At 37.1% G+C, this 24,968-nt stretch overlaps 2 protein-coding genes across 2 annotated transcripts; one reads left to right on the top strand and one right to left on the bottom strand.

Moving 5' to 3' along the window:
- Positions 1-10,551: 10,551 nt before the first annotated feature.
- Positions 10,552-14,129, bottom strand: LOC113324266. The gene is made up of 7 exons (XM_026572588.1): positions 13,056-14,129; positions 12,588-12,896; positions 12,094-12,311; positions 11,842-11,925; positions 11,461-11,784; positions 11,275-11,374; positions 10,552-11,193 (listed from the first exon to the last, which is right to left on the bottom strand). Exons 1-7 carry the CDS (start codon positions 14,127-14,129, stop codon positions 10,552-10,554), a joined length of 2,751 nt encoding a protein of 916 aa, XP_026428373.1.
- A 7,996-nt stretch (positions 14,130-22,125) lies between these two features.
- LOC113323176 lies at positions 22,126-23,386 on the top strand. The gene is made up of 4 exons (XM_026571452.1): positions 22,126-22,472; positions 22,560-22,655; positions 22,733-22,981; positions 23,084-23,386. Exons 1-4 carry the CDS (start codon positions 22,344-22,346, stop codon positions 23,243-23,245), a joined length of 636 nt encoding a protein of 211 aa, XP_026427237.1. The 5' UTR covers positions 22,126-22,343; the 3' UTR covers positions 23,246-23,386.
- Positions 23,387-24,968: the final 1,582 nt, after the last annotated feature.

Raw genomic sequence — 24,968 nt, 5'->3', positions numbered from 1 at the left:
TTTGAAGAGGTTCAGAATCCAGGCTTTGGATTTCCATGATCCCAATGTTACTGAACAACAACTAGTGGATTTGTGCATCAACGGGATGATCCCAGTCTACAGAGCTTTGCTGGAAAATCTTCGTTTTCATACCTTCTCAGAACTTCATGAAGCGGCGAAGCGATCAACAAATACTGCTCCTGCTATGCTACAAAGAACGAAAACTTTCAAAATAGAGGAGTCGAAGGACACTCGAAGCAACGCTGCCAGGCGTTTACTCAACAAACATTATAATGTTGAGACTTCCATGAATGTTGCTGAATGGATCAAGAGGAAATCTGAAGCACAATAACATAAGAATGCTTCTCCAGCATCCCATCCCCCAAAAGCGCCAAGGAAGAACAATCAAGCCAGGAATGCACAACCACCGGTTCAACATCAACAGGATGATCAGGATGCACCTGACTTCCCCTTTTCTATTGAAGAAGTGATCGAGCTACTGGAAGTTTGGGTTCAGGATGGTGCAATTCAACTAACACCTGTTAAAAAGGAACCAACTGAGGAACAAATGGAGAATCCGCGCTACTGCCGTTTCCACAGATATGCCAGTCATCCAACAAGTGATTGCAGAACCTTGAAGCGCATATTTAAAGAGAAGGCTGATTCAGGAGAATTGAGGACTGAAGGAGTACACAGAAATCCTCTCCCAATCAGAACATTTACACTCTCCGAGCAGCCGGTTAAAGAGGCAGTTAAATCCTTGATTGAGCATGTCTGTGAATTGTCGTACTTGTTAAAAGATCAAAGAAATGACATGTTTGCTGCGTTGAACCACATCGTGTCAGGAAAGCGATTAGCAATTCAAGAGGCACTCCCTGAACCTCCAGATACTGACAAAGAGATGTATGACTGGGGACTGCTCACCACGGTACATCTCAAGGAAAATGAGTTCAGAAGAGTGATAATTGATGTTGGCACAACTATGAACATCATTTCTCTAAAGACTCTCAGGACTGCGGGCATCACTCGTCAAGAAGAAACTCACGCTCCTATTTCAGTTAGAGATCATGAAGGAGTCTCCGGGGAAGCATACGGTTTTATCATCCTTAAGATAAAGATCAGATCGACTTGGGCTGAAACCAAATTCCATATCATCAGAGAAGATCCTGTATATGATATGGTTCTCGGAAGAACGTGGATCCATGCCGGCCAAATGAATCCAATATCCCCAGTTATACACTCACCTGTTGATGAAAGATATGATTCAGAGGAAGCAGAAGACACTCCAGCATTCGAGCATCTGGAAGCAGCCAAAGCCTTTATGGAACTGACACAAAACCCTGAAGAGGATGCACATGCTTTCATCAAGAGGTTCCGCACTCAGGAAAGTCTTATTCCTCCTCATAAGTCCATACTATCAACTTTCAAATTCGCCACACTGGTCTGAGGGCTTAATTCTGCTAGACACTTAGCACTCACTAAACGTTATGAGTGGTTGGATGCGCCTCAACAATATTTCACCAAGTGGTTAGATGCAGAACCTCTCAAGATTCAGCACTCCACCGACACGGCCATCTCCAGAATAATGGCTGAATTTGATAACCAATATCCTAGGTGTTTCGCTCTGCACGAGTATCCATATGTACCAAAGCCGTGGAACTCCACTACTCGAGGAATTACGAATCAACATAATATATTCAAGGCACGGACAACCAATTCTAACAAATTCAAGGAATGAAATTTAGTTCTTAAGGAAACTAAGCGTGATCTCCATTCTGCAAGGAACTCCAACTTGGAAGGGCCTTTCATGGTCGCAAGATCCATAACTGGAGGCTACTACAAGATAATCAACACAGATGGCAGGGCCATACCAATGATTCATGAGAATTATCTCAAGGCTTTTGATGTTTGAGGTATTCAACGATTCAGACGTTCCCTGCTCAAGACGCAGAAATATCTGATTTGTTTTTAGGATTTTCTTTCACATGTATTTTCAATTCCTCAAAAATGTTTGCAATACTTGCATTCAGTATTTGAATTCAGCAACTTAACAAAATTCAATTCATTTTACTTAAAGAAAATCTCTATCAAATCCAAAAGAAAATCCTCAATCATCTACCAATCCAAAACCAATCAAGAGAAAACCGAAATAAAACCTCACATCTCTCAGAAGTTCAAGTTTCAAGGCATCATGGAAAGAAAACTAAATAAAGTCAGCAAAATAAGATTTCTGCTTTTCCGCATCCTCCAAGACTTGCAAAGCGGCTTTCTCCAACTCCAGTTTTCTAGTCAATTCAGCAACTTCAGCCATTTTCTTCGTCACAGACTCACTGGTGAAAGGTGTGTTGCCTTCTACTGCTTCCCTGATGGTATCAACCTTTTGACGAAGCCACTTCAGATTGAAGCCGAGTTCTTTAGCATTCTTCAAGTTGTACTCCCAATCAAAGAGTACATCTCGAGTAACAGTATTTCTGGCCCTGGTACGAATATCATCTATAACACGCAATATATTCTCTACTTGCTTTTTCAAGAAATATCTATGCTCTGGATCTTTCGTAACGACGATATGGACATACATCTTGCACAACCTCTCGTATATAGCAGCATATCCCATGGGAACACTAAATCCACCAACTAGCGTATGATATGGGAGTGTCTCACCAAACGGAGGAGCAAAATCAATCCATGCATGAATATATTCATGCACTATCATACAGTTCTCAGTCACCGGAGAAGCATCACCAACCATAGAAACAGCTTCTGTCTGAGTAGTTTCTTCCATTCTCGACTCGGGTTCCACCATATCGGGGATAACTGGAGTTTCAGTCACCTCCACAACATCAACAGCAATAATTTCATGGTATTGAGGCGTATGGATGCGTGTCTCATCATCAACAGCCCAGAATTGCTCAATTTTTATCATTGTTGGTTCTATCATTCCCAGCTTCGGCATTTGGCACCTAATGCGAAGATTATATGGGATTAGAGCGTCTTAAACATGGAAACCCAACACAACCATAAAACCCAGCATGTAAGTGAACTAACATCATTTAAGTTCTTTACTATGCATCCAAGACATGAGAAAATAGTGTAGAAGCCATGAAACACGTTTTTCAAACAAGCTCATCTGAAGAGATTCTACACTGTCATGTACGAAACAATGAACTGGGAGCAATTGGTAAGGAATCTAATGTTTAGTCATATAACATTCTCTTAGTATGGATGTTCTATACAACATATCAAAATTTCGTAACAATCGGATGAACGAGCAAGGAGATATGGTCAAAACATTGGGCAACATACAATCTGAAAAAGTTCTGAAAATCTCCTGAAAGTTTACTGTTTCGCCTTTATCAGGCCCTGAACATGCTCAAAACTCAAAAATCTTTCACGAAGAAGCTTGGAAATTTTCCAGGCTTGAATATACATATGCTGACTGCGAAAATCCAACTTCGGACGAAGATTCTACGGTGCTTTTACTAAAAGGTTGAAGTCTGAAATTTTCTGGTGACGTATTTCAGCAAAATTACTCGTATACTCACATGGATTCTCATTCATTCATTCACAAATCAACAATTTCATACTTCTATGAATAAATTACAGGAGATATACTTACTAGAGGAGTCTCCAAATCATTTGAAGGCTCGGCAATGCCATAATCTCCATTGGCAACTCCGCTATCTTCATCCGGTTCGGGATTTCGAGAATTCTCCATATTCTCATGTCCCAAAGAAGAGCGTGCTTCATCAACATGCTGCTTATCTACAATGATTTCCTCCTGGATACATCGACAACAATCATCATCAATTCATTCAAAAGATTATTATATAATTATCACAAAGATGGATACTTACATCGACCTCCTCGTCAACACCGGATTCCTGAATTGTTCGACCAGGAGCAAAACGAAGACCGTCAATAACCGATGGAGCCAAATTCGGAAATGAATTAACAATATTATTTTAATATCCTAATCTCATGGACGAGAAAGTCGCAACGATAAAGAAAAGTGCTAACAACTCACCAAAGAAGCGGCAGGGGCCTGTACATTATTCGGTATCATCCTATGAGATGTCTTGCTTCTACCTTCTCTGCCCTGGGGACTTTCTTGAAGGTATAAGAAGTCTACATGGATTCGAGATCTCACAGCACGACCATCCTACACAAAATCAATGAATGATTAAGGAGCAATTATCATACCTTTGTCAAAATCATGAGGAAAAACTTACATGTGCACATTCTGGAGACGTCTTCCTCTTATCACCACGGGAAAGGTATTTCAGCCTCGGTCAAGAAGAAATCAGGTCAAGGGAAGGAAAGTCTTGTGCTGGAGATTTAACATCCATCACAAAATCATACAAACGCTCAAGTTGTTGACCCCAGAAGTCTATGTAACCCAGAGTCACGAAGACATCACGATCAGAGCATGGAAATAAATACTCATTCCCCTCAACACGAGTGTAATCTAAGTGAGCTTTCAGATGTTCAACTGATGGTTTGTTCATTCGATGACCTGGGACACACTGGTCGACACCCATTTGTCGAGCAGCCCTGTCGATGTTATATTCTTCTACCCAGAATTCTCCATGCATTACTGATACTAGGTGGCCAGGAGTGCAACTCAATATAAAATATCTCTCTCCGTCATTTAAATCAGTGCCAGTTTTCAACATGATTTTTTCGTCAGCAGCGTTGAAAGTGGTCAATTGCGAGAAAAGAGAAGGGACCAACACCTAGGGACGAAAGTTGAACTCAGATTCAATGTCTAAAACATCAGTGATGCATATCTTGTATTGCGGATGCTTGGTAGACCAACGCATGATCCTGGCATTGTCTTTTTAGAGGAAAGCATGGCGAGTATCAACATTGGGTCCTTGTAAAACGCTACGAGGAATTGGAGCATATTTCTCGAGATGCTCCCACATCAAAGCTTGGAGGAACATGGTATTAGCATATGTTTCGATTTTCATGAAACCATTGGAGACGCTGGAGTCTATAACCAAAGAGTCTAAATTGGAAAACAGCTAACCCAAAAATAGACTACCAATCGGAAGTTTCTCACCTTTGGCCATCTTTATGGCGAATGGAATCACAAACGGCTTCAACAGATGTCCACTATCTTCAAGAACATCTCTAGAGAGCCACAAGCATAAGAAAGCAACAATGGACAAAGCGCTATCAACGGGTTCTTCAGGGGCTCCATCTCTCGGCTACCAGTATCTCAGCCATTGAGCATAACAAAATTTGGGAGACTCGTTGAATTCATGCATTTTAGCTTCCAAAGCACCAAATATCAACTTCTCTTCTGCTGAGAGTTCTTCAGGGAAATTTCCAGTGACTGGAAGATGAAACAAAGCGACTACATCTTCTAAAGTAACAGTGAATTCTCCCCATCTGCATATAAAGGTGTGAGTAGGGATGCACCAACAAGCAAGTAAAGCCACGAGACCTAGTATTTCATGATTAATGATTAAATCTCCAGCGGCTTGAATGGCTCGTGTTACTTGTGCATGATCTATCATAGTCCTTACACGACTGTGACCCAGCATATGTCTTGCCCATCCGGAGAAATGTGTCAATGGTTTTCGAGAGATCTTGAGTTCCACGTGAGAAGCCAAATAATGTTTCCCCTCTAAACAGAACCGAGTTATTGCTGAAGGAGACACCAGCTTGTTCTGAGTAGTGCTTCTGGGATTGATAAGCAACCGAAACGAGGAACCTAAAGGACGCTTTTCAGGCCTGTACAGATACTCAAAGAATCTATCCTCAATGTTTGGAATATTCTTAGTTTTGGGAATTTATTCTTTCTCCTGAGAAGTCCCAGAATCATCGTCTCTCGAATAATCATCATCTCTGGAAGACGCGTCTGAAGAAACATCCTCCCTAGAAGTGTTCTCTCTGGAAACATCATCTTCAGCGCCACGAGATTGAGTCATTTTCTAAAACTGTTGTGACATCAACACACGAATTTCATCAACCCAATGGAATTAAAGCAGCTGGATAATTACGATGCTCACAGCGTCTTCAAAAATGGTAATCCTCAACTCTTACCTACTTTCAGTTTCACGAACTTAGTGATAACAACGTAAAAATCCGAAATCTTGCTTACTTTTTCAAACCTACAAAAGTGAGCAAAAGACTTATCATTCAAGAGTCAACACTGACTTTTCACGAAACTACGCAATTCACATAAACTCTTCATGTGAACATCCCATGATTTTATACCGCAAAACACACATCATAAAATCATGAAACACAGTTTTTTATCTCTAACAATCACTCCAAATTTACTATTTGATTTTTTTTTATCAAAAACAAAAAAAACAAACAAAAACTCACGTGCGCAATTTTTTTTTTACGTGAGTTAATGTTTTTGCTCAATCGAGCATTCGTCTTTGAAACGAGGGTCTTTTCTATTTTTGCAAGGCTCCACATATTCCAGATAAAATTTTGAAAGTTCATAAACAAATTTTATCATGAACTACAGGTCTTTTCAAAAATTCCTTTAACCCTAAGGATCATTATTTTCTACCTTTTATGACGAACGAACCCACGTTCTTAAAAGTATTTGCAAAGTTCATACTTTGAAAACAAATTTGGGTTTTCATGAAACCTAATAAACAAAAAATTTACTACTGCAACTAGACCATGTCTATTCAAAATTTATGTATCTCTTCCATATTAGGGATTTTTGCTCGTTCCTTAAACTAATGAAAGAAGGGGCATATATATGTTTTCTAAAACAAATTCTCATGCAACTATGGGATTTTTTGTTTTATGAGCAAATCATGAAATCATAAAACACACAGCAAAAAAAAATAAAAAATTATTACCTGTCGGCGCCGGATTCGATCGGCGACTACCGGCGGTGGAAGGTCCGGCGAATCCTCTTCTCCGCTGCTGCTCGTGCAAAGATGATGAAGAGAGGGAGAGATGGTCGGTCAACAAATAATAAATTTTTTTAGGATTACCTACCTTTTATATTAATTTTATTTCCAAAAACCTAATACACATGGGTTTCCTCTTTTTGGGTTTGCTCCCATAAATGCTAAACCGACCAAAATTGGTCTTTCGATCGACCAAATTAGCGATGCCTCATATTTTTATGCTCATAATATGATACTCTATCATACTATCAGGGACCTCATCTCAATATTTGCTCGTACGTGACACCACTGGAGCGCATTAGGGATTCTGAACATGCCTTTGTAGACTGAGTTCAACCACCGATCTCATCGACTGAAAATATCAATACTGCGGAACATGACTGTCCCTCACTAAACAGGGGACTTAATGTTGATGGTGTATCTTCAACAAATATCAAAACCGTAAAATCATGATGCATGTTTTTGACACGGCTTTCAGGCATGCAACGATTCATATTTTACGAAGCCATGATGAACATGTATGTCGAAGGGCATCCACTAGCTGAGCGTTCGATCCTTGACATTTCATCGTGCCCTCTATGTAGAATAAAATAATTGGGAGGTTCTCTGTAGATTGAGAGCTTAACGCCTTCAGGACGTCGGTGACACTCACTGTTCCCTGACTACATGAGAGATACCCCCCTCCACATAGAAGAACGATTGGGCGGTTCTCCGTAGATTGAGAGCATTAACGCCTTCGCGACGTCGGTGACACTCACTGTTCCCTGACTATGTGGAGAGACCGTATACAGACCCAGGCGGTTCTCCATAGATTGAGAGCATTAACGCCTTCAGATTCCGACAACACTTGATGCTATCTGACTATGCACCTTTCAGAATGTGTACGACGCTTTAACTGGATAATATCCTTTCTGCAATAGATTAATTCTGCCATGACATTCACCACTGAATTCCCATAATGATCTATTTTTTCTCCTATTCCATGGTCGAATCCACGGCCTGATCCTATGGAATGGCAATAAACAATTATCTTTTGCTCTGATTTCATGATCAAATCCACGGCTTGATCTCATGGAATAGCAATAAACAATTATATTATCTCGTTACTCTGATTTCATGATCGAATCCACGACTGATCTCATGGAATGGTAATGGGTAATTTTATTATTCCGAATTCATGGTCGAATCCACGACTGATCCTATGAATTGATAATAAAGCAACTACTCATTTTTATTGTTCAGTTTCATGAATTATTCTCCACTGAATTTCATAAACTAATAATAAATACTCAATAACCGGGCATTTGGACCATCACTGAGTAAGCCCCACAAAAATGGTGCAAGTGTACTCGATAATGATGCACGAATGAGGACCCAGATGCACAAACGAGCATTCAAAAATATGGACAGATGAGGAATCCTACGCAAAACAGGAGAAAACATACATAATAATAAAATAATGAGAGGAGCCATGGGCCGGGCCCATCGGCTGGACGGACGTGCCCTTGCCGTGGCCGGTCCCATGCCTCTTCCATTATTTTTCCTATTTTATTATTTTCATGAACTCATGAAAACTCCTTGCACTAGTACAAACCTTCACATAGGCCACGTTTTTTGGTGTACAGTCCAGCCACGTTTCAGGTTATTTGTGTGGCTATTGGTCATCAGTATAACTATAGCCACATTTTGTTTTACCATGTAGCCATAGTGCACCATTTAGTCATGGGTTTATTCCTAAACCCATCAACTGTATCCATAGGGTATCGTTTGGTCATGGTTTTCAGTTTAATCCAATCACATGTAGCCATAGATGCGTATATGGCCACATTAAATAATTTTGTATGTGTCAAAAGTGTCGGATGACAATAGACACACCTTTTATACTGTGACGGAAAGAGGATTTATTTAGCCACATTGGTTTGTTTATGTGTCCATAATATCTGGTTTATTAGACACGCATATACTAAGGAATTGACACATTATATCAAACATGACAAAAGATTGACATATGGTTACTCCATATTTTTTTTTGGGAGGATTATGATATGGCTACACGAAAAACAAATTGTGAACATAGCGTCGGATCCATTAGACACATGAGATTGAATTTTAACTTTTAAAGTACTAGCCATGGTTGTTACCGAGTCTTTTCTAGGCCAAATGCTCCTAGTATGCTTAATTTTCAAGCAGCATATGCTAGGGTAATGTTTATGCATGTTCACTGCAATAAAGAAACCTCAAGCTCTGGTGTATAGAAGGATACATTACAAGTGATTGTGGCTTCCAAGGTAATTGCAATACAGCGGGTGCAGCCGGGTGTTTTGTGAAAATAAAACATGTATAGTGGAGTTCTGTTGTGTTACTTTCTCCCAAAATTCCCGATATATAACCATGCCAAAATCCAAAATAGGAAACCATATCTTAAACTTTTCATACAAATCTAGAAGGGACTTCAAACGACAGGAGCTATCTGTGAGACCAACCAAACCTGTTTAACTTATCAATTCACAAAAGCTTTATATTTTTAGCCAATATATTTAATGAAAAAATTTAGATCTACAACCAATATTTTTTATTTACCTCTTTCCAAAAGAAAAAAACAAAAATATTACATCAAATTGATTTTGGAGCCAGCCACTCCAAAACTACGATTGCAGTAGGAATGCATTTCTTTTGCTCTTTATATAACAAGACAAAACAATCCCATAATCAAATTCTTGATGTTTTAGATGCAGAGTTCGTGTCCTACAATTCGAGTGTCAAACTTATAGAGGCATCTGATGGCATAAAAATGACTTCGTCAAAGCTCAGGGACAATGTAGAGTGTTGAATAGCCACAACGAACCTGCAACAGGAAAATATGGTTCTGAGTTCAAAAAAAACAAGGAAGAAAGAACGAGGGCACAACAATTAATACAAGGTGTCAGCCCAACTCAACATAAATTGTGGTCAAGACTTCTTACAAAGAGGACTTTCACAAGATATGGGAAAAACCCTGTCAAGTATGGTATTCAAAACGGTTGAGGGTTAAATTGGAACAAGGAAAATGAGATTAAAATTCACTATTCTTCACAGGCTACACAATACAAACTCCTCACACAAGCAAGTGAACCGCTCCATGCAATTCACTTAGGAAAAAGCATCAGTCCGCCCCCAAATGCTTTCACCATAAAATTGAGAACCATAAGACCTTTAGCACCATCATTTTAAATGTTTTTTTTTGTGGTTAATGAACTGGAGTTTCCATCATATATCTACAGGGTTACGAATCTAATTTGGGTACTTGGAATTCAATTTCACCATATGCTTTGAGTAATGTTATGAAGTGTATAAAAGATTTCTGAAATACAAGTACAACATGTAGTTATAGTGCATGTGCCCATAAATATATTCAAGCAATAGGACAAAAACATACCAACTCTCATTCTCTTGGATATCTATTTAAAAGTGACCAGAGTAGCAAGTTGTAAAGTACAGTAGTAGAAATTTCAATTGAAGTTCCATATGAGACACGGATAAAATGATGTTATTCATTTTACAAAGAATAAAGCACGCAAACATACAGAAAGCATGCTAAGGAACAGGATTAAACATAAGTTCCATCTTTATCGTTCTTTCAATATCATGTCACTAACCGAATAACCACAGATTAAAGGAAATAAAGCGATGTACCTGCGGGAGTGTGTCATTTTGGCTTGCGTATAAGTAAACCTCGGCAGTCAGTTCGGAAGTAATCATTTCGGGATTCTTTACCCAAGTCTTGTGGATCTACAGACGGCAAGATATTATCATTCGCAGAAAAGATTACTGTACTGAATTCCTCATCGTTGCCATCGTCATCTCTATAATTTTTGGGAGGTGTCACAAAAACAATAGACTTTTTCTTATCTAACTGGTCTTTGACATAAAATACCTGCTTAGCTTGTGAGGCTAAAATAAAAGGATCATTTTTGTATCCCAACATAGTAAGGTCAACAATCTTGTAGCCAAGAGCATCTCTTTTGACCCCACGTTTATTATCAACCCAATTGCACTTGAACAGATGAACTTTTCTTTCACAGTAATCTAACTCCCATATCTCTTGCAAGACACCATAATAAGAGGCTTTACCATATGTAACATCATCATCTCTAGATATGTGCATGTCATTTGCTGCAACGCTAACCCCACTATTCTGGTGAATTCTACCATCACGGGATCTTGTGCGGAATAGATATCCATTGATGCGATATACAGTGTATTTCGTTACCTCGTAGTGCGGGCCGTGTGATATCCATCTTAAGTTCTCTGAGATACTTTCTCTGTCGTCTGCCAACTCTTTTTCAACCTGAAATTCATTATTAGGATGAACCTTGAGTTTAAAGGAATATAACACATCAAACAAGACACTTTTTCTATGACCTATTACCTCATTTTTTAACCAAGCGCCAAAAGTGTTAGAGTGCTCTTTCTCTAGCCATGCTCGCTTTTTAGTAGAATAGTTAGTTTCCAAATATAGCTTGTGTCGGCTGGTATGTACAATAACCAAATGTTATTATACTTTGTACAAAAAAAAACAGGAAAAAAAAAAAAAAAAAAACAAATTAATACTTACTCTATGTAAGGCTCAATTTCAGGCGTGTTCTGCATTACATAGAAATGTGCTTGTCTCAACTGTTCAGGGGTAACTATACACGGCTCTTCAGCTGATAACGGTTCTCCCTCCTGAGATGTATTATGCCTATCTAGTGGAATACCAATTGTCCTGATGCTTTTATGGTACTCACAATATATCTCAATCGTCTCTTCTGCAACATTCTCTTCGGCAATGCATCCACAAGGTTGATTCTTGTTTCGCACATGCCCCTTTATAACCTTCATACACCTTTCGAAAGGATACATCCATCGAAAGCAAACCGGACCGCATAACTTCACTTCCCTGGTAAGATGTACAGTTAAATGAATCATGATGTCAAAGAAGGATGGAAGAAAATACTTCTCTAGTAAGCATAACGTCACACAGAGATCCTCTTGCAATTTATCTAGCTCTTCCACCATGATTTCTTTGGCAGATATTGATCTGAAAAAGAAACAAAACCTGATAATAGCATATCTCACAGGTGTAGGCATAATTGATCGAATAGCGACGGGCAAAAATTGTTGCATAAGCATATGGTAATCATGTGATTTGAGTCCGATCAGCTTACGCTCTTTTAGGTTCACAAGGGTGGAAAAATCCGAACAATACCCTTCTGGAACTCTTAACTCGGATAGTGTCTCCAAGAATATGTCTTTTTCTTCCGTAGTTAATGTATAACATGCTGCGGGAAGTATCGTTCCTTTGTCATCTGTCTTAGGGTGTAACTCCGATTTTAACCCCAAACGCACCAAATCCTTTCTGGCGTTTAATCCATCTTTTGTATTCCCGTTGTGCAGCAACGTTCCAACAAGACTTTGTCCCACATTCTTTTCGACATGCATGAAATCAATACAATGTTGGACATCATTATAGCGCCAATATCTAAGTAGTCGCTGCCATATGTTGTACTTGCTCCAGTAAGTGGTTTCCCTGCCTTCCTCTTCCTCACCTGACCTATCGACTTCTTTTGATATTTTTCTGATGCGCTCAATTTTCGTTTTTCCGATGCGCTTCATCTTTCCACCTTTTCCAGGTGTAGCCTGCACGTCTTCCCCTTGAGTATTCGTCCCCTTCTTTCCCCATGAATTCTTTATACATTTTACCTCCTCATATATTTCCCCGGTCATTGGTTCTGGAGCAGTCTCCCACTCTTGTTTTCCGCCAAATGCCCCCTTCTGCCTTCTGAACGGATGCTCATAGGGTAAAAATCTTCTATAACCAACATAAACATTCTTGTTTGAGTCATGAAGCCTAATACTGTGCGTTTTTTTACGACACACCACACAACCATGATATCCAGCGTAGCGACAACCACATAGTGTACCAAGAGCAGGATAATCGTTTATCGTCCACAAAACAACTGCACGTAGAGTAAACATTTCTTGGGCATATGCATCCCATGTTCTCTTTCCCTTCTCAAATAAGAATTGAAAATCTTTAACAAGAGGTTCTAAAAAGACATCGATGTTGTTTCCTGGCGCACCATCTATAAGTAACGACAACATGATGAACTTTCTCTTCATACACAGCCCCGGTGGAAGGTTGTAAATCACAACCAAAACTGGCCATACACTGTGATGTTTGGTGCCTGTGTTTACATCAACTCCATCAGCCGAAACAGCTAACCGCAGATTTCTTGGATCACCTTTAATTTCTGGGAAATTGTTATCTATCTCTCTCCAAGCATGTGAGTCTGCCGGATGACGTAAAACACCGTCTTTGTTTCTAGTGGTATCGTGCCATATCAAATCTTTTGCTGTGTGCTTCGATTGAAACAGCCGCTGAAATCTTGGGATGATGTCGAAGTACCACAATACCTTTGCTGGAACATTCTCGTAAACTTTACCATCCCTGTCAACTTTCCATCTGGGTGCTTTACAAGTAGGACACACTTTTTCATCCTTGTACTCATTCCAATAAAGAATGCAGTTGTTGATACATGCATGTATCTTTGTGTACCCTGAACCCATTGATTTCAATATTTTTTTTGCCTGATATGTACTCCTCGCCATTAAATTACCTTCTTTGGGAAGCATGTCCTTTAACAAGGGTAACAATTCATTAAAAAACATGTCTGATGCACCGTGCTTACTCTTCAACTTAAACAACTGCACAATTGCAGACAACTTTGTGAAGTTGGGACATCCTTCGTATAAGGGCTTTTCAGCATTTTCAAGTAACTTTTTAAACTTTATAGGGTCATCTGCGAACTCTTCTGCAGCCTGCATCATATCTATAGTGTCTGGAGCATCAGTGGGAGTTCCCATTCCAAAATCTTCGTCTGGAGCATCAGTGGGAGTTCCCATTTCAAATTCAGCGTGCATACCATTGTTGACGTTAACTGGCTTACTACTAGTTATTGCCTCATCCTTTTCCCCATGCTTATTCCAAATAGTATACGTTTGATCGATTCCATTTACGAATAAATGATCTTCTACGTCGCCAACGGAGCATGCACAGAGATTTAAACAATTTGTACACGGACACAACATAAGAAATTCATCATATGTCTCACCCTCCTCCTTGAGATGGTTGACAGCATACCGCAGAAACGCCGCAACTCCTTCTCTATAACGTTTCTTCGTTCTATCAGTACTCATCCAGGATTTATCCATTCTGAAACGCAAAGAGACCAGTAGATCCATCAGTTGCACTCCAATGAAAGCAAAAACTGATAAATCAATTCAGAAATACAAGCTTAGCATTAACTAATAAATATGTTTCATTTCAAAATAATAGTTATCCCCTAACTTGACAATTTAGACATACAAGTCTTGAAATTACCAATAAATTCAGCACCATTTGAAACATAAAAAATTTATATGGACAAACATGGTAATAACAGATGAAACAGGCAATATGCAATTTCCCTCATACAAACCGATAATCATGCCACACAAACCCATAATCAGACATCCAGTATTAACTCAGGAAAATTGGTCTAGTACTTTCAGTAAATGGAGTCATTTCAAGTTTTGGAATAACACATACTGAAGGGTCTGTATGTCAGCCGCAGTTGGGAGATTTCGCGAGAATGAATTGCAGCAGCTCTAGGGTCAGTGTGTTTGTTAAATTAGAGTAAACACTGATCTGTGCTCTAATTGATTAACTTAGAAATCAAAATGTCATTTCAAATAAGTACTCTAATTGATTAACTTAGAAATATCAGATCATAAGTAGTATGTCCCTAGTTCTATAATTGACATAGTTGGCAACTTTTATATCTCTGGGAGCTCAAATCTTCTTCTTTAGACAGATGTGAAGTCACATCTGTCGAGAAAGAGCTCTAATGTTCATGAAGAATGATTGCACAATGACAATGAGAAAAAAAATACGAAGTACTTAACACTGGTGCATAGTACATCAAGGCTTGAAAAACATACCTATAAGTAACTTTGAGTCAGTTTTAGTGATTCTTTAAAAAAATGCCTTCCTTTTCTGGCTTTTCTCTCCTCGTCTCAAAGTGCTGATTTAGTAGAAATTAGATCCAGAAACAACAAATCCCAGGCAACTGTTGCAAAAAGTTAAGAATTTTATCATTGCAAATTTTCAAATTCTTCCAAAGGTCTTAACTGAAAATGCTCGAAACTGCACGATAGTATTATACATAAAGCAAATCACTAAATCTGTCTCTCATGGAACTGGAAACTCAATGCTTTCACTGAAGAATAATGACACCCCTGAAACAGATTGAAAACAAATACATGTACCTACAATACATCACCCATTTAGCTACAGATTCAAAAACAAATAGGATAACATCAACCATTTAGTTTTATGAAACATCACCAGATTGAATGAAACATCACCCATTCAGCTACAATACATCACCCATTTAGCTACCCATTTTACTAGTCCCTCTAATAGGATAACATCACCAGATAAGTTCTATGAAACATGCTCACAGATTCAACATGATGTACTGAACAACAAAGCAGTAGTGAGCACAGATTCTATATGTTGCAGGAAAAATAATAGACACAAACTTTAGTGCAGCGAAAAAGAATTTTAGTGCACAAACTTCAGACACAAACTTTACTCAACAGATTCTATATGTTGCAGGAGTTAACAACATTTCAGGCAAACATGGGGTATATCATTCAAGACAGAGCATGAAAAGTTCAGAGGTTTAACTAAATTACAATGAGGTTACAGTTCAACAAGCTATCATGATAATTATCAGAGATAATAACTTTAAGGTTTGAGAATGATACCTCCAGTATAAACTGGGTTTAGGCACTACCACATATTGTGATGCTCCTTCTTACCCCCTCCTTGGTTTGTATTTCAGCCTCACAAGTACCTGGTTGCTCAAAAGAGATTGTCAGGACTAACAAATTCAGAGAGCATCAATGTTGACTAACATCAAGGAACCAGATGAAGCTAACACAGAGTGCAATGGGTTACAACAAAATTCAAAAAGCTAACATAGTAACACTTATTACTACGCAAAAATCATCTAGTATAATGAGAATTTCAGCAATCTAAGAATGAATGCTACAACATACCTAAGATGGAGTAAATCAGACTGATTTTAGGGTTGAATCTATAGATATTCTAAAACATCAAGGGGCAATAATCCCGCCCAAAAGTTATTTCTTTTGATTTCAACCCCAAAATAAAAAGGTTAGGGTTCAAATAAAAAAAAATTGACTGGGATTATTACCGCTAGATGTTCTCAATATTCTTGATTTCATCAGATTTTCATCCTATGGAGGTGCAGAAATATTTCCAAAATTGAAGACTAAATCTTCCCTAAAATCCCCTTATTTTCTGCCAATATCAGTTGGAGAATTTTTTTCCTTAAGATAGAGAGATATGGATGAAGTGATTTAGAGATTTTAGGGATGAACTGATAGGCGTACATGCCTGTTTGAGAAGATACCCATTTTACATTGTTAACATCAAAACCGAGCATGTGTTTGTCTTTTTTTTTTTTAAAGTTAAATTATTTCCCCACACAAATTTAATTAAAATTAAATTATAGTTAATTATAAATTATTCAATTAAAATTAAATTATAAATTATTCGATTAAAATTAAATTAGTACTCGAACTCGTTCCGAATCGATCAATATTTCAGGTGAAGTGTCGAGTCTTGATTATGTAATAACTAAATTTGATTATGTAATAACTAAATTTTTCGTGTCTCGATTCCAAAGGACGAAGTTCCGTTTTCATCAGTTTTACTCGAACTCGTTCCGAATCGATCAATATTTCAGGTGAAGTGTCGAGTCTTGATTATGTAACTAAATTTTGATCATGTAATAACTAAATTTTGATTATGTAATAACTAAATTATGATTATGTAATAACTAAATTTTGTCGTGTCTCGATTCCAAAGGACGAAGTTCCGTTTTCATCAGTTTTACTCGAACTCGTTCGAATCGATCAATATTTCAGGTGAAGTGTCGAGTCTTGATTATGTAACTAAATTTTGATCATGTATAACTAAATTTTGATTATGTAATAACTAAATTATGATTATGTAATAACTAAATTTTGTCGTGTCTCGATTCCAAAGGACGAAGTTCCGTTTTCATCAGTTTTACTCGAACTCGTTCCGAATCGATCAATATTTCAGGTGAAGTGTCGAGTCTTGATTATGTAACTAAATTTTGATCATGTAATAACTAAATTTTTTATGTAATAACTAAATTTGATTATGTAATAACTAAATTTTTCCGTGTCTCGATTCCAAAGGACGAAGTTCCGTTTTCATCAGTTTTACTCGAACTCGTTCCGAATCGATCAATATTTCAGGTGAAGTGTCGAGTCTTGATTATGTAACTAAATTTTGATCATGTAATAACTAAATTTTGATTATGTAATAACTAAATTATGATTATGTAATAACTAAATTTTTCGTGTCTCGATTCCAAAGGACGAAGTTCCGTTTTCATCAGTTTTACTCGAACTCGTTCCGAATCGATCAATATTTCAGGTGAAGTGTCGAGTCTTGATTATGTAACTAAATTTTGATCATGTAATAACTAAATTTTATTATGTAATAACTAAATTATGATTATGTAATAACTAAATTTTTCGTGTCTCGATTCCAAAGGACGAAGTTCCGTTTTCATCAGTTTTACTCGAACTCGTTCCGAATCGATCAATATTTCAGGTGAAGTGTCGAGTCTTGATTATGTAACTAAATTTTGATCATGTATAACTAAATTTTGATTATGTAATAACTAAATTATGATTATGTAATAACTAAATTTTTCGTGTCTCGATTCCAAAGGACGAAGTTCCGTTTTCATCAGTTTTACTCGAACTCGTTCCGAATCGATCAATATTTCAGGTGAAGTGTCGAGTCTTGATTATGTAACTAAATTTTGATCATGTAATAACTAAATTTTGATTATGTAATAACTAAATTTTTCCGTGTCTCGATTCCAAAGGACGAAGTTCCGTTTTCATCAGTTTTACTCGAACTCGTTCCGAATCGATCAATATTTCAGGTGAAGTGTCGAGTCTTGATTATGTAACTAAATTTTGATCATGTTATAACTAAATTTTGATTATGTAATAACTAAATTATGATTATGTAATAACTAAATTTTGTCGTGTCTCGATTCCAAAGGACGAAGTTCCGTTTTCATCAGTTTTACTCGAACTCGTTCCGAATCGATCAATATTTCAGGTGAAGTGTCGAGTCTTGATTATGTAACTAAATTTTGATCATGTAATAACTAAATTTTGATTATGTAATAACTAAATTTTTCCGTGTCTCGATTCCAAAGGACGAAGTTCCATTTTCATCAGTTTTACTCGAACTCGTTCCGAATCGATCAATATTTCAGGTGAAGTGTCGAGTCTTGATTATGTAACTAAATTTTGATCATGTAATAACTAAATTTTGATTATGTAATAACTAAATTATGATTATGTAATAACTAAATTTTGTCGTGTCTCGATTCCAAAGGACGAAGTTCCGTTTTCATCAGTTTTACTCGAACTCGTTCGAATCGATCAATATTTCAGGTGAAGTGTCGAGTCTTGATTATGTAACTAAATTTTGATCATGTAATAACTAAATTTTTATTATGTAATAACTAAATTTTGATTATGTAATAACTAAATTTTTCCGTGTCTCGATTCCAAAGGACGAAGTTCCATTTTCATCAGTTTTACTCGAACTCGTTCAGAATCGATCAATATTTCAGGTGAAGTGTCGAGTCTTGATTATGTAACTAAATTTTGATTATGTAATAAAAAAAAAGTAAAAAGAAAAAAAAGGAAAAAAATGAAAAAAATTTAAGTAAAAATGAAAAAAATGAAAAAATTTATGCCACATTTATGTCCAGCCCAGTCAATTACATGGTTTAAGCTAACACTCCAGCCCAGTCCATTACATGGTTTAAGCTAACACTCCAGCCCAGTCCATTACGATTTTACTTATGTTATTTCAAAATGCATCGAATAGGATGTCCATAGTAAATCTAACGGTGAATATATTTATCACAAGCCCAACCAATAGTTAGATTAATAGGGAAGAACCTCTTATCTTACGCTATGTAACACCTCAAAATTCTGTTCGTTTTATCTTTCCTCCTAAACCAGAGTTACAGAGCGGAGAGAACTAGAGAAACCTAAGCAGAGTAAAAAGGGGATAAAGTTCTAGGCTTAAAATCAGGGAAACATTGAGATTTTTAGAGTAAAAAGGGAAATCGGATTTCTAAAGTTTGGAAATATTTTTAGGTCTACCGTAGGATCAAAATCAAATGGTATTTTCTTAGGAGATTTTTCCGAAAAAAGGAAATCGTAGACCAAACTCAATCGATTTTTCAGTTCACCCTAAATAATTTTGAGCGGGATGAAAATGAAACGCAAAATTTTCGGCGGGATTATTCAATCTGTGCGACTTTATAAAGGGCCGTATGGTGTTGAGGAATTGCATGGCTAAATCTTATAAGGTATATCCTGTTCTCAATCTTTCTTTCGTCTAAAAAGCTTAGTTATTCAAACCCTAATTGATTCAAACCTTAATTTTTGAATCAGACCCAATTGATTCAAAGGTTAAGTTTTGACTCAAACCCTAATTCTTAATTTTTGATTCATTGAAAGCAGGGTTTATGCACCTGTTTATTTCTTATTAAGAAGAACAATGGTGTGCATGCATGTTTAAGCTTTTCCTATGTTATGCTTAGGATCTTTATGCAGATTGTATTCTAAGTTGCATAGTGGCTGGATAACAACTCAGTCTTCTATGGTTATGGAAATGCTATTCTTTTATGTTTTTTTCTTTCTTTCCGATGAATCTGATTAATGTTTTTCACACTGCAAACAATAGTTTAAGCTTCTGTGGTTCTCCCTGAAACCACTCGACATCACATTCTTATCTCATTTAGCTGGCCACATTCTCTGTCGTGTATACTCCCGTGTCATTGACGTTTTGTATAATGGGATTATAATTATGTCAGAGCTAGGTCAATTGAATGTTATTCCTTGGTTTTTTTATCTGTCTATTCTGATGAATGTTTTTCACATTGCAAACCAATAGTTTAAACTTCTGTGGTTCTCCCTGAAACCACTAGAAATCACATTTTTATCTCATTTTCATCAACTTTAGCTGGTCAGTAAGCTTCCATCTGTCGTGTATACTCCCGAGTCATTGACATTTTGTATAATGGGATTATAATTATGTCGGAGATCGGCATCCGTCGTTTGTTTTTAGGGAACTTGGTAGGTTTACATAATTGTGTATGTTTGAACTGGAGTCTTGCTTGAGTTCTTTCAATGCTCTAGTAAAAACCTCAGCGATTAATAATTTTTTAATTGTTATATCTTTTAACAATTCTGAGACGGCATCCTGCTCTTGCATCTAATCATACTAATCAAGACCATGTTAGTACTGACATAATCAAGACCATGTTAATTGACTGTTATTTAATTTTTGCTTGTGTCTAGCTTAATAACTTTTGACTTTTGATTGAAAAATTCAGACCTTATTTGATTGAATCATATACATGTATATGCAGTTTCCTATATGACTACACAAGAGAATTCGAGTTGGGAGCCAGAGTATGATGATGATGAGTATGCTGAAAATGAGACTGCAGCCCTGGAGGCTCAAGCCTTGCAGAATTTAGGAGAGTCAGAGGATGAAGACGAAGATTCCGATGGTAGTCGCACCGGTTCCGATGGTGATAGCTCCAGTTCTGATGATGAATCGACTGAAAGTCCTGAACAGCCTGGTAATGCTATACTAGCTTGTCTGTTTTTGTTTGCTTTGGACTTAAAAAAATGAGTACACTCTTACACCATGTTTACTCTTATTTTGGGTTTTTGAACTATAAAAAGACACAGGAGCTCCAAACAATACAGTAGAGTCTAAGGAGAATAATGTTCGAGGTTTAACAAGATTGAAGAAGCTAAAGAAAAATTTTGACGGCGAGAAGCATGTGATAGAATTTGATAATTTTGGTCGATTTAAGGGGAAATATAAAGCTGAAATTGCTAGTTACATGGGTGTATTGGTACGTCGAGACGTTGGTCTAAGGCACTTGAAGTGGAAGGAAGTGAATTCAGTGATGAGGGATAAGTTATGGCACGAACTATTGGTATGTATATGCTGATCTATATTGATTTTTAATACTATATTTGTTATTAATTTGTTACCTGCCGTTAACATCTCCATATTTTGGCAGCGGTTTTATGAAATTGAGGAGACTATGAGAAGACAAATTATGAAATATTTTGGGGAACATTTGCGCAACTTCAGAAGAAAGTTGTATGTAAAGTTCATAGTGCCCAATTTGGGTAAACCTGCTAAACTAAATACTGTTCCTAAACAATATCGTGTCATTGTGAACCAAGAACAATGGGACAAGTTCGTAAAGTGGAGGTTGTCTGATAAATGCAAGGTTGTATATTGCACGTTTTAGTTTGGAAATATTGATATTAATTTCATTAATTAGTCTAACTTTTTTATGAATGAAATTCTTTAAATCTGTATGCTCAGGAGTTGTCCATTAGGGGAGCTAAGGCGCGTAAGAACCACAAATATAACCACAGGACGGGAAGAGCAGGGTATGCAGGGCTGTTGGAAAAATTAGTAAGTCCAGTTTGTTATACAAAATTATTATTATTTCCAGTTTAAATTATAGTATTATCTATCTAATTTTTCTTCTTGTGTATTTTATAATTACTAGATTAATGAGAAAGAGATCCTTGAAGATGAAAATCCTTCACGGTCTTTACTATGGAGGAAGGCACATCAAAACAAAAATGGAGAATACGATGACGATGATGTTAGGGAAAAAGCAGCTCAGCTTGTAAGACGACTGAAACTATCTAGCTATTTGTTTTGTGCTTGAGTAAATGTGAAAATAATTTTGATTTAATTGATTATCACTTCTAATCCCTTAATTCTTTTTTTGCAGGAGGATTTTGATAAGCAGCTGGAAGATGGAACTTTGAGAAAACAACCAGGCAATGATTCTATCACCCTTGTGTTTGGGGAAGAACATGCTGGGCGTGTAAGATGTATAGGCAAGGGAGTGACTCCAACAACGTACTGGCACCTGCCACGGAAAGGAGCATCCAAGGAGCACATTGAACTGAAGAAACAACTGGAAGATGAAAGACGCGCGAACCAAATGGAGAGAGATAGGAAGGATGCAGAAATGAAGGAAATGAAGGCAGCAATGAAGGCACAAGAAGAAATGATGAGCAGCTTAATGTCTCAGCTAAAATCTCAAGGCATATTGAAAAAGAAAATCAAAAGCAAAAAGGCACGGGTATGTTTAACATCATCCAAGTAATTTTGATTAAGTATGTATTTCCTAATAATTCTGCAGTATCTAATATGTCAACTGCACTATATAGAAATCTCATATTAGAGAGAAGTCTCTTATGCTTGAATTCCCTGTTACAAGCATTTCTCCGACTGAAAGGAATGAATCTAATACAAATAGAAATGACCCTGAATCTGAAAATGTATCTCAGTCTACGGGATCGAAAGATAGTTCTGAACTCCAAATGGTATGTTTCTTTTGCAGGTATTTAAAATATATAGTGCTTTGAGAGTTCCATTTTTTGTTGATGTTAATATAGCGTATATTTTTGTAGTCTGGAAAATACAAACAAAAGTCTCCTGCATCTGAGCATCTACCCCTTAGTTCACCAGACAATTCTCAATCGAAAGACAAAACTGAACTTTCAACGGTATGTCCCTTTCACAGGCATTTAAGCATTTTGAGATTTGAATCTGTTGATGTCAATATAACATTTCTGTTTTGCAGATTGGTAAATGCAAACTGGCTCATGCTTCACTGAGAAATATCATTGCATGGGGTTCGGTTCTTCCATCAGTGCCAGGTCAGAAGGTTCATGGAGATCCACTCCGGGATGATTGTGTCAGAGTGACGGTTGAAAAGTCGATATTAAAGAATCATTGTTTGCCAGTCCCATCTACTCATCTCAAAACAGTAGAGGATGCTGAAAAATCTATAGTAGCTTGGCCTAAAGAGTTTGTGATCTCTTGCTCTAGTGTAAGTTGCTTTATTATACATGTTTATTACCTTCTGCATCCTGACCATATAACTGTTAACATGGTTTTTTCCCTTAATTATACATCCACTGGCTTGCTGCAGGGCCATCCACTTTCAGACCCCGGTGAACATGATTCTGACCCAAACGATGAATATGATTCTGACCCAAACACTAAGAAGACAAAGAAGAAGAAACCTTCATATATGAAGAGCGGGGAACTAAAGTCTCGGAGATCCAGCAAGAGACTCAAGACTGCAGCCTAATTATTAATAGAAATAGTCGTGGACTATAGGATTTGGATGTTTAAACTTTTAAGTCTCTCTTTGAAAGTTTGTTTTCTCAAGGTTACTGCACAATTATCAGATTGAGATGTTTATTATATTGTGAAATGAAATTATTTTGGTACAATTCTAATTGTAGTCTTCATTAATTTTTTATGGATGGTTATTTAGGTGATTTTTGAATAGCTACATTGAAAACACTTGATGTGTCCAAAAGGTGAACAATAGCTACATTCAAAACACTTGATGTGTCCAAAAGGTGAACAAAATCTACATTCAAAAAACTTGATGTGTCCAAAAGGTGAACAATAGCTACATTGAAAACACTTGATGTGTCTTAAAGTTGAACAATAGCTACATTCAAAAAACTTGATGTGTCCAAAAGGTGAACAATAGCTACATTGAAAACACTTGATGTATCCAAAAGGTGAACAATAGCTACATTCAACACACTTGATGTGTCTTTCGAAAAAATTTAGCCACGGTGCTACAAATTTTTAGTAGCCATAACTTATTAATTGGCCATGTAAAATGTTTATCATGTGTCCAAAAATATGGATGGCCATGGTACCATAGATTAAACGTGACTACAAATCATGTATTAGCCATGTTAAATTATTTTCCGTGTGTCCAAATGATAGAGATGGCCATGGTTGAGAAAAATTAGTGTGACCGCAACTCATGAATTGGCCATGATAAAATGAATTTTGCGTTTCCAATTGATGACAAAGGCCACGACTATAATAAAATGTACGTGACTTTAAGGTAAACTTTAGCCACATATAATTAAATTGTGTGTCTATAAGGATCCTATGGCCACGGTGATAGTGAAAATGCTTAACTACCAAAAAAATATTGAGTACCATATAGACACGGTTTTAGAGTTATGGCCATGGTTAATCATATTTTATAGCCACTCAAAGTTTATGCAGCCATAGGGATACCTTTTTGTCTCGGCACCTGATGCCACATTTTTGGAGTGAAAAAAATCCATGACCAAAAGCCTATGGACACGGTGATTAAGTGTGGCCAATGTAAAGATTTGTACTAGTGTTGATTTTAGCAACTTTCCTTGTTTGAGAAAAACTCATGAATTCTCCGTAACTTCACGGATTCATGAAAAATAATATTATAAAATAGGGAAAGGTGTGCGGGACCGGGCGGCCTAGCCGCCAGCCATGCTCAAGCCGTGTCGGGTCCCACACCTTACAATCCCTAGCCTTTTATAATTATTATTTCCCAATTTCATGAAACTCCTCCGTTTCAACAAAACTCATGGATTCTCCATAACATCACGGTTTCATGAAAAATAATAATATAAAATTAGGGAAAGTGTTGTGGGACCGGGAAAAATAGCCGGACGGCCATGCCCTAGCCGTGGCCAGTCCCACACCTTGCAATCCCTAGTCTTTTATAATTATTATTATCCTCAATTCATGAAACTCCTTCGTTTGAGCAAAAATCATGATTTCGTCATAATTTCTCAAATCATGAAAAACCAAAAGCCAACATGGTCATACGACCGGCTAGCCTCTCACGGCAATTTTAAATGTTAATATACTCTTATTTTAATATTTACAAAATATTGATCAATTAAGCATACATGTTCATTCCAACAAAAATCAAGAATTTCAGTCAAGATGAAACTCTTCTAAAAATTCACAATGTTGATCGAACGCACATCAGAAAATACTGAAACTCTCAG

This window comes from Papaver somniferum, chromosome 11 (assembly GCF_003573695.1).
Source record: "Papaver somniferum cultivar HN1 chromosome 11, ASM357369v1, whole genome shotgun sequence".
NCBI classification, from domain to species: domain Eukaryota; kingdom Viridiplantae; phylum Streptophyta; class Magnoliopsida; order Ranunculales; family Papaveraceae; genus Papaver; species Papaver somniferum.
The sequence above is the reverse complement of the archived record's forward strand: the minus strand, read 5'-3'. Positions and strand labels throughout refer to the sequence as shown.

Bases quoted from the DNA above. Each gene is read 5' to 3' on its own strand.
- LOC113324266 (XM_026572588.1), bottom strand. From the start codon at position 14,129: ATGGATCTACTGGTCTCTTTGCGTTTCAGAATGGATAAATCCTGGATG. The intron at 11,375-11,460 runs GTAAGTATTAAT...TGTACATACCAG, and splicing joins GAAATTGAGCCTTACATAGA to CCGACACAAGCTATATTTGG. The intron at 11,194-11,274 runs GTAATAGGTCAT...AATGAATTTCAG, and splicing joins GCGCTTGGTTAAAAAATGAG to GTTGAAAAAGAGTTGGCAGA.
- LOC113323176 (XM_026571452.1), top strand. From the start codon at position 22,344: ATGCTTGAATTCCCTGTTACAAGCATTTCTCCGACTGAAAGGAATGAA. The intron at 22,656-22,732 runs GTATGTCCCTTT...TCTGTTTTGCAG, and splicing joins ACAAAACTGAACTTTCAACG to ATTGGTAAATGCAAACTGGC. The intron at 22,982-23,083 runs GTAAGTTGCTTT...GGCTTGCTGCAG, and splicing joins TTGTGATCTCTTGCTCTAGT to GGCCATCCACTTTCAGACCC.